A 14,582-nucleotide genomic window follows, 5' to 3' on the forward strand; every position below is an offset into this window, starting at 1 on the left:
GATGCAAGCAGCAGACTTCTGACGGCCTGCATTCACAAAGCTGCCCTGATTGGTGTGAACTTCCTGTTCACTTTGGCCACCGGAGCGGCTAGTGCTGCAGGGGAAATGGGAGAGGCGTGAAGTGTGTCATCAAACACGCTGGTCTTTAATTGCTCTTAGGTATCCGACTCTGTGTATATTCAGCTATATAAAATATGGAAATGAAAAATCTATGTATTCTGACCTGGTTGTCGGTCCCTTTATCCCATTAGACTCTTTCTGAGAATGCGGCAATTTGAATGTTCGAATGATTAAAGTTTGGTAGGCTTTGTTAGTTCTCAAACTTAAAATCTGTTTTGTTCTATGAAAACGCGTTTTAATTAAGCTCCCCAGAACACCTGGCTCGTCATACCTTAAGCTTCAGAGGCTTCCTTGTGGCAAAGCAAACAGCCTAGTCCTGAGTTGGCAGGGCTCCTTTTTGCTCTGTTTAATTATTTGAGCTTGTCTGGATTAATATGCTAGGGAGTGGGTATGGATTCTCCTTTGTACTTCTGTCTCCTGGAGCGGCTTCCCACTTCTCTACTTTGCTCACAGTTGCTATGATTATAGCACCTAAAGTCTCATCTACTGGGAGAGAGCAGAAAAAAGACCAGTGGTCACTGAACCACTAGAAATATAAATTAGAGATCTGTAACTTTTAAGAGGTTGGAATGTTGTTATCTGCCCTTCTTGATGTCTTCTTAATATAAAGAGTACAGTGTTCCAGAAGGTTTGGTTATGACAAGTCACAAGACTGAGGCATCTATAGTTGCCCTGAAAAGTTTTGCTGCCCTGGAATTGAAGTTCAGAAATGCCTTTTTCTTGAAAGGTCTTCACAGGGAAAACCTGGTAGAAAGGAGAAATCTGTTGTTGTTGTCAAGACCATCATTTTATTTCAACCTTATTCTACTAACTCTCTTCCGAGTCATGAATTACAGGGAAAATTAAACATCCTGTTATTTACCATCTCCAGGCCTCTGAATTATCCTCATGTATATTACATGTTCACCATGGGTTTTGGTGAAGTTTTTCATTGGTTGATTATATTTTCAGCAAACTGGGACAGTCTTACTTCTGTGAAGACTTAAAATGATTTAATGGCTGAAGTTCTTTTCTGAGTTTTAGAACTCCAAAACAGTTAGTCATTCCTGAGTACAGGAAACAGAACATTTTAAAAGAGGCAACATAAAAGGTGGTGACTCTTGATCTCATTTGATTGAGAGGTTGGACTTGAATTTTTCTGTTGTGTAATCATTTAGTTAAAAATTCAGCAGTTATATATTGGATTCCTATTATGTGCAAGGCGTGTCTGAAAGTCAAGTTGGAGATAAAGGAATTTTGTGCTTTTTAATTCTTATTAAACAAATGGAGATGGAGAGGTGCAGAAGGAAATCATTTTAACCGGGATGCTTTTTCTTCCATTTAATTGATAAATAAAAGTGCTTCTAGTTTGATAAGTACAAACTAGTTCTTATTTCTTTTTTTCCCCCTCCTTTGCACTATAAAGGTTAAGAGAGCTACATTATTACTGTTATTATAAATTTTATAGTATTATTGTTATGAATTATTTCCTATTAACAGTGAACAGAATTTTCATCTCAAGTTTCTCAGCAACTGACCTCAATTCCTTGTTTCACCGAATCCCTGTTGTTAGGGATTCTGGCTCTCTAGATGCATCCACTGTATTGTTGCCTGTACCCATTCCTTTCTCACACCAAACCCTGTGTTTCCTGCATTCTTGAAAGCCAGAGAGAGGAGTAACTCCTTTAGTCCCCAAATGCCAGTGCTTCCTAGGAGGGATGTTCTCGGAGCTTATTTATTTCTCCTTCCAGCCCATCAACTGCATAATATTCTCTCCATACTAACCTGAGACCGATCAAGATTCCAGTTTTACCCTAGATGCTCCCATATGACTAAATAAGTCACCAGTTGTTTTTTTTTAAGATGCTTTTGACCACCTTGTTGCTCCTTAACTTTTTCTTCCTTAAGTATTACACGAAATTCCAGATTTTTAAAGATAGATGTAGACATGTACAGTGCATGATAAAGTTGATAATACATAAATCATTTTTAACAACAGGTAATATGCATAATTTATGGTGTTACAGTGCTATCTTTTTGATATTTATGATGGATAATGCTCAATTTTTGCCCTCATATTACTGCTTTAAATTATACCACGAGAAAATTAATGAGAAAGTAGATTTATGGGTTTCATTTGTTTGTCAATTCGGAAATTAATTGGGTGTTAATTTTAGCCGTCCCTCATCAGACCAGGACTTCAGTCTGTATGCATTACTTTGTATTCATTGTGGCTTACTTCCCATTTACTGTGGGTCACTAGCTTTGCATACATTAAAATAGCCCTCCGGCTCATTCCCTTGATTACTTTTTGAACTGCCATGCATTAGAAAATTTACGCCTTTCTGTTATAATTATGAAAATTTGGTTTTGGAAGATGGTGCCTTCACAGCCTAGTTAGCACTCTGACTTCTCTACCCTAACTTGGCTCTAGGACGGTTGCTCCATGAAATGGGACTGCTGCTGGTGGGGTCAGCGGACGGACAGAAGTGTGTCTAAAGGGTTCAAAGACAGTTTGTGGAAGTGCTCTCAGATGAGAAAACCATCAGCTGTGGTCAGCCCGTTTCTCCTGTTCTCCCTCCTCCCCTTCTTTTATCTCTGAGAGTATGCTGTGAGACTGCCACTTGCAGACAGTCGTTCAGTAAGTAGCTCGGAGCCAGTTGTGGCCCTTCCATCATGCCCGTTCTTCACCCGCTTCCAGTAATCCGCTCCGCCGGCCCTATATCTCCTCACTGCCACCTGCCCCAGTAGCATCTTTCCAGGTAAAGGGTGAAAGATTGGGAAGCTTGTGTCTCTCTCTGGGAAATGTAGACCCCTCTTCCACATGGAGGCCCTAACTTCCATCTAGATACTTGTGGTGTTTGATTTCCTGACTTGAATGAGAGGAAGTGACAGTAACAGGTGGGTTAGTCCCCAGGTCACTCCACTGAACTGCGATGGGGAGTAAGTTCCCCTCAGCCACACCGTCAAACTCCTTGGTGTCCATGGTGTGGCGAGGTAAGTCCTTCACACGTTTAAAGGGAATAGGTCATTTATCTAACGAGACCCGAAAGTGTGTGTTGGTTTTATTTCTAAATACAGACAGGTATGATTTTTTCTTTCCTGAACCATGTGGAAATGATTGTTAACGCTTTTGAATCTTCATGCTGCAACCGTGAGGATGTTAAAGTGTACTTCTTTCGAAGAAGAACTAGGCTGGCTGTCACTGTCTCTTTTAACTCATCTACAAACCCTGTGTGGAGTCTAACTGATAATGGAGTCAGAGCCACATGATCGAGATTTGGAAAATACAGACATACCCTCCTTTTATTGCACTTCACCTTATTGTGCTCCACAGACACTGCATTTTCCTTTTTATAAATTGGCGGGTTTTGGCAACCCTGTATCCAACAAGTCTATCAGCCCCATTTTTTCCCAGTAGATTTTACTCACTTTGTGTCTTGGTATCACAAATTCGTCATTCTCACTGTATTTCAAATTTTTAAAATTACTGCTATACTTATTAGAGTGCTCTGTAATCAGTGGTTTTTTTATATGACTGTCGCAATAAAGATTAAAATTTGTTGAAGGTTCAGATGGTGGGTAGCATTTTTCAGCAATAAAGGTTTTTAATTAAAGTATTTTTATTAACAGAATACTTTTTTTCAGACACAATGCTGTTGCACACTTAATACACTACAATAGAGTAGAAACAGAACTTTTCTATGCACTGGGAAACCAAAAAATGTGTGTGGCTCGCTTTATTGTGATAGTTGCTTTATTAAGATATTCATTTTTCTGCCACAGTCTGGAACCAAGCCTGCAGTGTCTCTGAGGTCTGCTTGTGTAGACACTCACATAGTCTCTCCATTTGTAGAGTTCTCCTAGTCCTCCTTCCCTGCATCACTTCCTTCATTTCACCTTTCCATCCTTCCTTTTTTTTTTTTTTTCCTTCAAAGCCTCTCTTGTCTCTTCAAAGTGCATACCATTTTCCTTCGTCCTCACACATGGATGAACAATGAGAAAGAGGGTATTTTGGGGGGTGGGGGAGGAGGAGGGGATGGAGTGGGAGAAGGACCGTGTAATCACTCTTAATCATTTTCCTAAAAAGTGATCTTGCAGTTAACTTTTCTTCTCCTCTCCCCATAGACATATAAATATATTTTACAAAACTATGTTTAGTTTAATTTACACATCCTTTCATGAACAGACCAAGTTCTTTAAGGGCATTTATTCTGCTTCATATAAATAATTGATCAGCCAAGTTAATTTACTTCTGCCTGACTTGGTCAACCTTAATTAACTGCCCTGGAATCAAGACTGAACTTTTTGTTAGCTTAAAATCTTTCACAAGCATGATAACAAGGGTTTTATTTTCCTTAAATTTTCAGCATCAACACTGTAACCAAGGAAATAATCATAATAAGAAAGCATTGCTTTCATTTACTATAAATACATTGGCCTGGACATTATGAATTTTCCAGAATACTTCCAGAGAGCAGCTCTATTGGCAACGACAATAAATAAGCACACTAAACTCAGTTCTTATCCCTCCTACAAGTCCCTCCAGCACAAAAATCGATCTTTTGAAATCAGTAGCGCTGTAATGTTTCCAAGTAAGATGAGAAGCAGGCCATTTTGGCTTTCGTAAGCTTTCCGACATCTGTGTGATGGTAGCATCAGCTTTTGTGCGGTTATGTTGAATGGATCATATGTGATTTAAACACGCCCAGCTCCTTCAGAGAAGGCTGGAGGAAGGTTTGGCTTTTGTTTTTGGAGAAAGGACTTGTTGGTAGGTATGGCATGGCCGTGCCCTTCAGGTGCCATGCCTTTCCTGTTTAGGCTCTTTGGATGATTGTTTGTCCCTTCTTGTTTTCGGTTTGCTATGGAGCAAAGCAGATCATTGGTTCTAGGATGTCCCAGAGGGAGGCGGAGGTCACACACACTCGGTTCTTGTGACAAGCACCCAAGAGAGTTCAGCCTTCTAAGCCAGAGAACAGAGATACCTCTCCTGTGACTTGCTTTAGAGGAGTCTAAAATTGTAAAATTCAGTAGAAAAAACTCAAGTACAGTGGTTGGCTGGCATGCTGACACCTTTAGCTTTGTACTTCAGATGTTTTTTCCTTGTCTGCCTGCCACCTTCGTCGTTGTCTTTTTGGGTATTGACTGTGTTTTCTTTGTGTAGATGTCCTAATTCACTACCTAGTGCAGCACTTTGCAAATTGGAAATTTGCTCATCCTTTATGGAATGGACAAGTTCATGTCTGCCTAACTTGCTGAGGTTTAGCTTTCTTATCTGTAAAATGGGAATAGCCTTTTCTCCCTCATAGAATTCTTCTGTGTTTGAAAGTACATCAGAGGGCTTTGTAGTTTGTGCATATGATACGAATAGAAAAGCCTTATTAAATGGCTTGAAACGTTCCATAGAAAGAAAAAACTGCCAGCCCAGATATTGTTGGAAACATTCTTAGACATCGACACTCCTCATTTTTTCACATGTGCTTTTCAAAAAACCTGTTTTCTCCTGATTGGTGTGGGAGATTATAGCAAAATTTAAATCTTCCAACCAACATACTACTGTTAGCACTTGACTAATTAAGGACATCCTCGGACCAAAATAATCCTTTATGCAATTTCGATCCCAAAGCCTGCACTCTCACAAACCTGGTCCCCAAGCCAAGCTGCTTGGCTTGATGCCTGCGAAACTTGTGCTGGAGGACTTGGCAGTCTTCTGTGGAACTGCATGGAGCAAACCTTCTCATCAGATTGTGTGTTGGATATTATTCTGACTCCACCCACCGCGATGTTGTCAAACCCAGGAAAAGGGAGCTGGGTCAGTCTCTGACTCTTGTCTTCAGATCTGGGAGCCCAACGGTCAATGTGACTTGAAAGCAGCATTTTACCTGTGGCGCTGCTTCCTGAGGACGGGCTATTTGGCTAAATATGTCCCATTCTGAAGGAAGGTGTAGAGTTTAGGTATAGACAAAAACAATTGTCTTTGCGGAGTGGGAAACCCCTGAAATGGACAGGCTTTCTGGAAGGTTTAAAACCTTTTTTTCCTTTTTTGTTTAGATATGCTTGTGACATACCCTAAAACCTAAATGGGTTTCCTTGCTCAGTGCTAAAATGACTATTTCCTTAAACACTTTTTTTTCTTAGCTTCTGTACATGTGGGAAAGTTTATGAGAGAGAAACTTAAATGTTGGGGGACAAAAAAATACCTATGTTTCAGAAATTTGATGTTTTTTTTTTGGTGATGAACTAGATACTTGCTTTGCCTGGTTCTTGCATCTTAAAGTTTTAGTTCTTTTTTGATAGATTCTTCACTCTGCAGACAGTAAGATATGAATGTAATTTTTAAAGGACTATAATCACTGAAATATCTGATCTAAAGAGACAAGAGTGAATCAGCTGTTGTGTCTGAGTTTGTTTTCCACCTGTTAACAAAAAATGCCATTCTTAATCCAGTTCAGAATTGGATTAACTTTAATGTGTGTGCGTGTGTATATGTCTTCTGGGTTTATGAAATTTGTCATTACATTGGATTATACTATGCACGGAAAGGAAAAAAGATATGGATTTTTGTGTTTTTAATTTTCCCAGTTGTTTTTGTATGAGTATAGAACAGACTTAAACCAATGTCTTACAGGAAGACAACCTCCTATAAAGATTTTTATAGAGTGTTTAAATGTGCGTGTTGTCCCATATTTCATCTGTGGGGCAGGAATCTGTAACACTGTGTGTACATGTGTCATCCGTGATTTGAATCAATTTGTGTAAAAGTTTTATGCCCTTTTATCTAAGATTGGTATTTCCCAGTTGTCTTAATTATTTGGGCATTCCCTAGCTTGGTTGTTTGAATCACCATCTCCCTTTAGTGATTATTGCTTGTGTCCGGCCTCAGCTTGGAGCATGACCTGAAAATGTTCGTTGTTTGGCCCTTCCTTTACCTCAGCTTTAAGAAAACACATAGCTAAGAACTCTGACGTCAGACCGAATTTGTCTTAAGTAGTCCCCCCGCCCCCCAATTCACAGCTTCACTCTCTGAGGTTTGTTTTCCTCAGTCTGAAAATATTAAATGGAAAATTCCAGAAACAAGCAATTCTTAAGTTGTAGATTCAACACCTTTCTCAGTGAGATGGAATCTCGCCATCCTGCTCCTACTTCCCCAGGACTGGAATCATCCTTTTGCCCAGCCTTTCCCACCCATTTTCATTCAGTAGCCATCTCAGTTGTATCCATGTATCGCAGGGCTCGTTTTCAAGTACGTGCAAGACTAGTGATGCTGGTACTTCGGATGTGCCAAACAGGAGCCGTAAAGTGCTTTAAGTGAAAAAGTGAAAGTTCTCAGTAAGGAAAGAAAAAAATCATGTGGTGTAGAACCAATCTTCTATCCATGAATTTGTGATGAAGAAAATAGAAGGGCATACTAGTTTTGCTCTTGTACTTTGAACAGCAGAAGTTGTGATCATAGTGTCAGAAAAGTGCTTATGTAAGCTGGAAAAGGCATTAAATATGTCCAGCAAGATATTTTGAGAGAGACCATACTCATATAACTTTCACCCTAGTATATTGTTATAATTGTTCTTTTATTGTTAGTTATCACCGTTAATCTCTTACTTAGAAATTAAACTTTACCTTAGGTATGTATGTGTAGGAGAAAACACAGTGTATATTGGGTTCAGTGGTCATCTACTCGGGATCTTGGAACGTATCCCCTGTGGATAAAGGGGGGGGGGTTACTATAATATTCCTTTATGCAATCCTTTATATATATCTTCTAAAAAATTTTTGATGTTTAGTACTATCAAATTCGGGCTTCCCTTGTGGCTCAGCTGGTAAAGAATCTGCCTACAATGTAGGAGACCTGGGTTTGATCCTTGGGTTGGGAAGATCCCCTGGAGAAGGGAGAGGCTACCCACTCCAGTATTCTGGCCTGGAGAATTCCATGGACTTGGATAGTCCATGGGGTCGCAAAGAGTCAGACACGACTGAGTGACTTGCACTTTACACTTTCAAATTCAGAACTTTTTTTTTTTAATCTGCCTAGGCAACATTTTCTCCGAAATAAGCATAAGAGAGCCTAGACCTTTCATACCTTAAATCAGACCAGATGTTAGGAATTCAGCATGAGAAACACGTAACTTTGAATGGGACTTCTCAGGACAATTTTAACCATAAGACAAAGACAAGAGTCAATTTATTTAGCCTCTGAAAAGTTGCGACTCCCCCCTCCCTCTCGCAAAGTAGCCTATCTTACTGGAATGGCCAGTTTTGAAAAGTTCCAATATTTGAATGATTCCAGGGAGTGCAAATCTTTAGAACGCTTTTGGGGTTTTGACTGTAAGGGTTTTCAGCATGAATTAATACCTCAGGGGGCCTCTTGCTAAGGTGCGTTATCTCCTGATAGACTACGTTTGGAAAATACTTCTCTAAGAGTGTAATACATCATACAGAGCCTATACATACGAAAATTAAATGTTACACCTAATACACTGAATGAAATGACTTACTGGTTTTTGAGCAAAACATCCAGATATAATCACAGGAATTTAACCATAAATTCTAAGTTCATCTGACAACGTCTATTTTTTTTCTGAGGCAAAAGATAGCATACATAGAACAATACTACTAAAAGTTGAATTTGCTTTTGTTTTAAAGGTTTTAATTAATTTCTATTTTATATTAGAGTATAGTTGTTTTGCAATGCTGTGTTAGTTTCAGGTGTATAGCAAAGTGATTCACTTGTACACATACATATGTCTGTTCTGGTTCAGATTGTTTTCCCATAGAAGCCGTTAGAGAAGATTGGTAGAGTTCCCTGTGCTATACAGTGGGTCCTTTAAAACTTGAATTTGGACCAACAGTTCCATCTTCAGAAACTAGACTATTGGCCCACTACTAAGGGATAAGTTGAGTGAAAGAAAATGACAACTGTTTACAGATTTTGGCAGCACTGGAGGCAGGGCCCTTCTCCTTATGTACAACAACTGTGCTAACAGCTGCTTTTTTCTTTCTCCCTGGCTCCCTCCTGCAAATCAGGTTTTTGAGTCATGATGCAAGAATCTGGGACTGAGACAAAAAGTAACGGTTCAGCCATCCAGAATGGGTCTAGCGGCGGCAACCACTTACTAGAGTGCGGCAGTCTTCGGGAAGGGCGGTCCAACGGGGAGACGCCGGCCGTGGACGTGGGGACGGCCGACCTGGCCCACGTGCAGCAGCAGCAGCAGGTACTGGGCCCGCGGGTCGGGCTACTGTTTCACCGCACACTTGACCACCGGGACCGTCTGGTACTCACCCGGCTGTCTGACTGTATGCAGTATCTTTTAAGCCACTTGTGCGCCAGGGCCCCCGCCATTGGCTTTAAGACACCAATTCTCAAGCTTTTGTCATTTCAGTCTTGGGAGGCCCCTCTGTCTTGGGGAATGGTTGTTGAAAGTGAGATCAGGTGGACCTCTGGCCACTTCCTTGGAGCCCCTAATATGCCAGCCTAAAGTTTAACTACTTGGAATAACATGAATCTTTGGAGAGATGGTTCCTAATGCTTGAGTAAACAAAGATAAAATACAATAAGTAGACTTATTAGGCCTTAGGAAGAAGGAAACAAATAAGGGGTCAAGGATACAGGAGAAACAAGGGCTACAAGTGAGAAAAGTAGTTGAAACAGGAGAGTAGAAATAAGGAGAAATACCCAAGCAAAATTGGGTAGATAACGAGACATCAATAATGCAGGCATTGGTGTAAGAAATTGCTTGCTGCTACGCAGAGTTTAGGGAGATAGGCCACTTCCAAATGTTTCTTATATCCATACAACAGTTGGTATGTGACTAAATCTTATTACTGTTTTAAAGTGTCTCTTATTGGTGGCTACCCCAAATGTCCCAAAGTTGGGACATACTCATTCTTGTTATATCCTTTGTAGGCATTTATATGGGTAACTGTAATTGACTGGTAAAATATTTCCAAATGGTAAAAGGTGTGACAAGGTGAATGTTGCTGGGTGGCCAAAGTGTTGATGCAAATTCAAGTAAGTAAATAGCATTTGCTTGAAGATAAGCATTGTTTTCACAGCCTCTCTTGGAATTAGGAAATAGTGTACTGTTGATCATGTTAATGATTTTGTTAATGATCATGAATGATTTTTGTTGAATTTTAGTGTTTGATTCATTTATTAAATACAAAGTAATTTGGGAAAAAGGTGACAAAAGAATGGTAAATCTTTGGCCCTTTCTGAATCAAACACATTGTTGGGGGTTGGGATAAAGAAGGAAAAATGCAAACCTTTTCTCAAACCATTTGCTTGGAATCTGTAGCAGAGAAACTAAGGCAGTCAGTCCCTTCCTGTTTTAGAGAGATAGCATTTGGCGGTCTCTAAAAACATGTATTATTTTCTCCTTTCTAAGAATTTTTACCAATAAGGAATGATTAGCTTGTTAGTCTGTCAGAAACCGTTGGAACCAGCTTGAGACAGTGGAATCTGTGGGGAAAAAATAGAAAAGAGAGAAAGAGACTTGAAGTGATTTGATCTCTCTTTTAGTGGCAGCTCAAATTCAATAGTGCCCGCTTCCTGAGCATCCCATCAGCTGGGATTTATGATGTGGACTGTGTGTAAACTTGGGGTATTTGCAGTACTGCAAATGGCCAAATCCTAACCAGTGACATTGGTGACAAGACCTATCAGTGGTAGAAAGGGATCCATGTATTTGTGTGTGTGTGTGTTTGTGTGATATTCTCAGATATTTGTGGTTATATTCGTAATAAGTTGGTAACTGGTTTGCCATTTTCTGTGCCCTTACCAAACAGAGGCCAAGATCAACTGTTTCTTTATGGAGCAGCTGAAGTGGGGCTATTGACTGATGTGGCATACGTGAGCGCATGCTGAGTCACTTCAGTTGTGTCCGGCTCTTTGTGACCCCATGGCCTGATGTGGTATGAACACAGAGTAATTAGTATTTAGAGCATGTCAGTTGGATAAATGGAAAATTAACTTGTTCTGATTTTTATTTAAATAACTGAAAATCATCTACCATCTCAAAGTCGTAAGCCAGCCAAAAACTTTACTTTTATGCCACAGACACACACATACACACCCCTCCCTCCTACGCCACTAACAGCCATCACAAGTTGACCTCACAGAAGAAGGTAATATACATTCATTTTTTTAAAGATTAGTTTATTTTTTAATGGTAAGATAATTGCTTTACAACATTGTATTGGTTTCTGCCGTGCAGCAGCGTGATGCAGTCATAACTCTAAGCTTTTCCCCTCCTTCTGGAGACTCTCCCTCCCACCCTCACCCCATCCCACCCCTCTAGGTCATCACAGAGCACCAGGCGGGGCCTCCTGTGTTACACGGCAGCTTCCCACTGGCTTCTATTTTACACGTGATAGTGCATATAGGTCAATGCTCCTTTCTCAGCTCGTCCCAACCTCTCTCTCTCCACTGTCTCCACGAGGCCGTTCTTCACATCTGCATCTGTTTGCCCTGCAAATAGATTCATCAGTACCATTTTTCTAGATACCATATATATATACGCTAATATACAATATTGGTTTTTCTCTTTCTGAATTATTTTGCTCATGTACATATACATTTTAACAGCATCTTCCTTGAAAACCATCAGCCGCAAAATTAGTTACTCATGTCTCCCTTCTTTTATCTTGGCTCTGACCACTTTTTAGAGAGTATGTTGTTTGGGTAGTCGATATACAGGTCAATACCTTTTGATTGTACTTCGAAGTGCTTTTAATATTTTTATAACAATTTTATTTCTAATTGCCTCTGATATGTTTTGAGAAGGAAGAAAGCAGTTGGGTCTATCATTGTGCCTGAAACTCCATATATTGTGGTTGGCAGGCCTTTTGAGTCTTTTAAAATAAAACAACTGACAGCTGTGTGACTGCCTTAAATGTACGATGAGGCGCTTAACAGGTTGTTGGGGGAAAGAAAATCTGTAGATGAAATAAGAAAAAAAAGGATTCAGAAAGTTTTATGGGAGTCATATTATGAGTTTTCTTCCAGACTGAAACTGCAACAGTTAAACAGTTTGTAGTTATCTGAACGTCAACGTGATGGACATGGGTTGTTTTCGTCATTTTTATTCTACAGGTTTTTACTTGAAGTGAGAATACCAGCAGTGAGAAAATCACAGCCATGCTGAATTCATTACTGCGGTAGTCACACAAAACCATGGATAAAATTTCAATAACTGCAGGCCACAGTTGAGTAAACAGTTGCACTGAAATTTAATTCCTGTTGACTTTTCCCCCATTCCTCGCCAGGGGCACATTCTGATTCTGTAGTACAAAGACAACAGGGGTTACAGCTTTGATTAATGTAGGACACTGGAAGAGAATTAGAACTGTAAAATATGTTAGAAGTCCATGGAACAAAAAGATCTGGCTTAAAAGGCTTGGTATAAAAATGAGTTAATTATGCTGTGTATGAAACTGAATGTTCTAGGATTTTCCAGTTGCTCCAGTGCAGTCATTGACAGTATAGGGAGAATTTTTACCTAGTGCCAAGATTTAAAATAAATAAATGCAAGCCTTTCCACCTTTGATCCGTGTTACCAAAGATAATTACGAATGAGAACAAGTGCCCTTTCAGAATGGAGAGCTTTCACGAAGATTCGCTGTGGAGTGAGTGGCTTCTTTTCTGGGTTTGGTCTGTAGATTGGCTAAATTGGGTCCGGACAGAATTGCTGTTGCTGTTTTTTAATTATGTTGTTGACAGCCTAGAGAAATGGGGGAAATCTGGCTTTTCCATTTTCTCTTGAAAGATCTGATCTGGTAACCCTGGCCAGTATTCCTACAAGGGTAACTGTTGTTGGAGATGAATTGTTACTAAGTCAAGGAGCCCATAGCCCTGCAGTCGGCCTGAGTACCCACCGAGTACCTTGGCTGACTTGTGCCTTCTAGGCAACGGAGTTGGTGATTCTGGTCTGGATGTTGCCATCATCACTCAGAAGCCATCAGCCAAGGAGAGGGGCTACCATTAGCTGAAGAAGCCCACCCACACACTCAGAAACTGGCTCCCTTCCTTAATACTAAATGTATTATTCTGTAATGCTTCAACTCTACTTATATCTGGACCATGAAACTATTATAACAATAGTTTTCTAATAATATAATTTGATAGAGTTTCTGAACATTTTCTTTTAGCCCTTGAATAATTCTCTACCCAATCCCATCACTGCTTTTTATTTCCTATTATGCCTGCCCCATTTCCAGGTCTGTAAAAGTTCTCTACTGGATACTGACTACTCCATTATGAAACTCAGCAACAAATACTATTACCAGTTACTAAAGTTTTTTTTTCTTCCCTTAAAGGAAGGATTTTAAAATGTCCAGAGCAATTTCACAAACTGTGTGGATTAATGCATTTTAAAAGTCTTGAATTTTAGAAAGCAGAATTTTATTTCCATATTGCTGCAAATGAGAGCTTTTTCAGATAAGCATATTACATAGAGCATAATGTTTAGAAGTTTCTCCATATACAGCATATGCTGTCAGGTCAATTAACAGAATGCATACTAGAAAATGTTTATTCAATAAAAATGAATAGCTCTTAAATAAAACAGTGATTTCTTAACAACATTCCATTTAATGATGGGCTTTTTTTCTTTTCTTTTTTTTGGGGGGGTACCACCTGGCACTTTTATTGTCTGCAAATCAATGTAGGGAGAGCTTTGGTTGCTAGAGTTTTTAGGTGTGGTTATCATTTTATATGAGAAGGGCAGTTTAGAAGTAGTCTGTGAGAAGGACATTTAAATAAGATAAACTATATGTGGAATTCAAAACTGTATTATTTGGAGAGTTGTGGCTAAGTGATGTATTAACTTCATATAGCTTCTTTGACATTCGGTTTAAGGTACATGTTTCACATTAATAATGTAAAAGAAAAAGAGAAACATTCGGTGACTATTAAGGAGGTGAAAAGGTAGAAAGGACAAGGAGCTTCTGCCAGATCATGGAAGAGAGAGGTGAGGCTCCATTGGGTTGAATTTTGCCAATGAGCCATTGAAGGAGGCAAAAGATTAGTCATGACAGAGGACCAGAGACACTCAGAAATTCTCTTCCTTGTCAGGATGGCAGAATTAATCCCTTCCTCTAGTATTTGTTACTGAGGTTACTAGTGGGTGGGTATTAAACAGAACTGGAAGAATGTCCTACCAGTGTTTCAAATTGTAACTGCCTCTGTGGTAACAGACACCTGGAAGAAGTAGCTGTCAGTATTTGGATGGGCAGGAAGCACGTATTAAAGGGACCCTCCCTTAGTTTCTGGTTCTTCCCCATCTTCCTCTGGAGGGCTGTGTTAGATGCCACTGATCATCTTTGGCCTTGTTTCCCCTTCTACAGAGAGAAGCCTGGGTGATTAGGTGTAGATCTATAGATGCAAAGATGAACTATCAGTAGCCAGTTCAGCCTTGTCATTCGGTATTTTTCTTTGAAAATGATTTCTTATGAACTTTTTACGGAATCCTCTCAAGTGGACTTTCCCA

At 39.7% G+C, this 14,582-nt stretch overlaps 1 protein-coding gene across 8 annotated transcripts in view; it reads left to right on the top strand.

The window, feature by feature from the left end:
* Nucleotides 1-14,582, top strand: part of FOXP1 (forkhead box P1) — a 611,760-nt gene that overhangs the window by 368,985 nt on the left and 228,193 nt on the right. For 7 of the 8 annotated variants that reach the window (XM_043886570.1, XM_043886571.1, XM_043886572.1 and 4 more), the window contains one exon: nt 9,121-9,308. In XM_043886570.1, the coding sequence (XP_043742505.1) occupies nt 9,132-9,308 (177 nt within the window). In that variant the 5' untranslated portion in view covers nt 9,121-9,131. Of the gene's footprint in view, nt 1-9,118; nt 9,309-14,582 lie in introns of all 8 variants that reach the window. The other variant, XM_043886573.1, reaches the window with a different exon arrangement.

The sequence above is a fragment of the Cervus elaphus genome, chromosome 24, assembly GCF_910594005.1.
Source record: "Cervus elaphus chromosome 24, mCerEla1.1, whole genome shotgun sequence".
Classification (NCBI taxonomy): domain Eukaryota; kingdom Metazoa; phylum Chordata; class Mammalia; order Artiodactyla; family Cervidae; genus Cervus; species Cervus elaphus.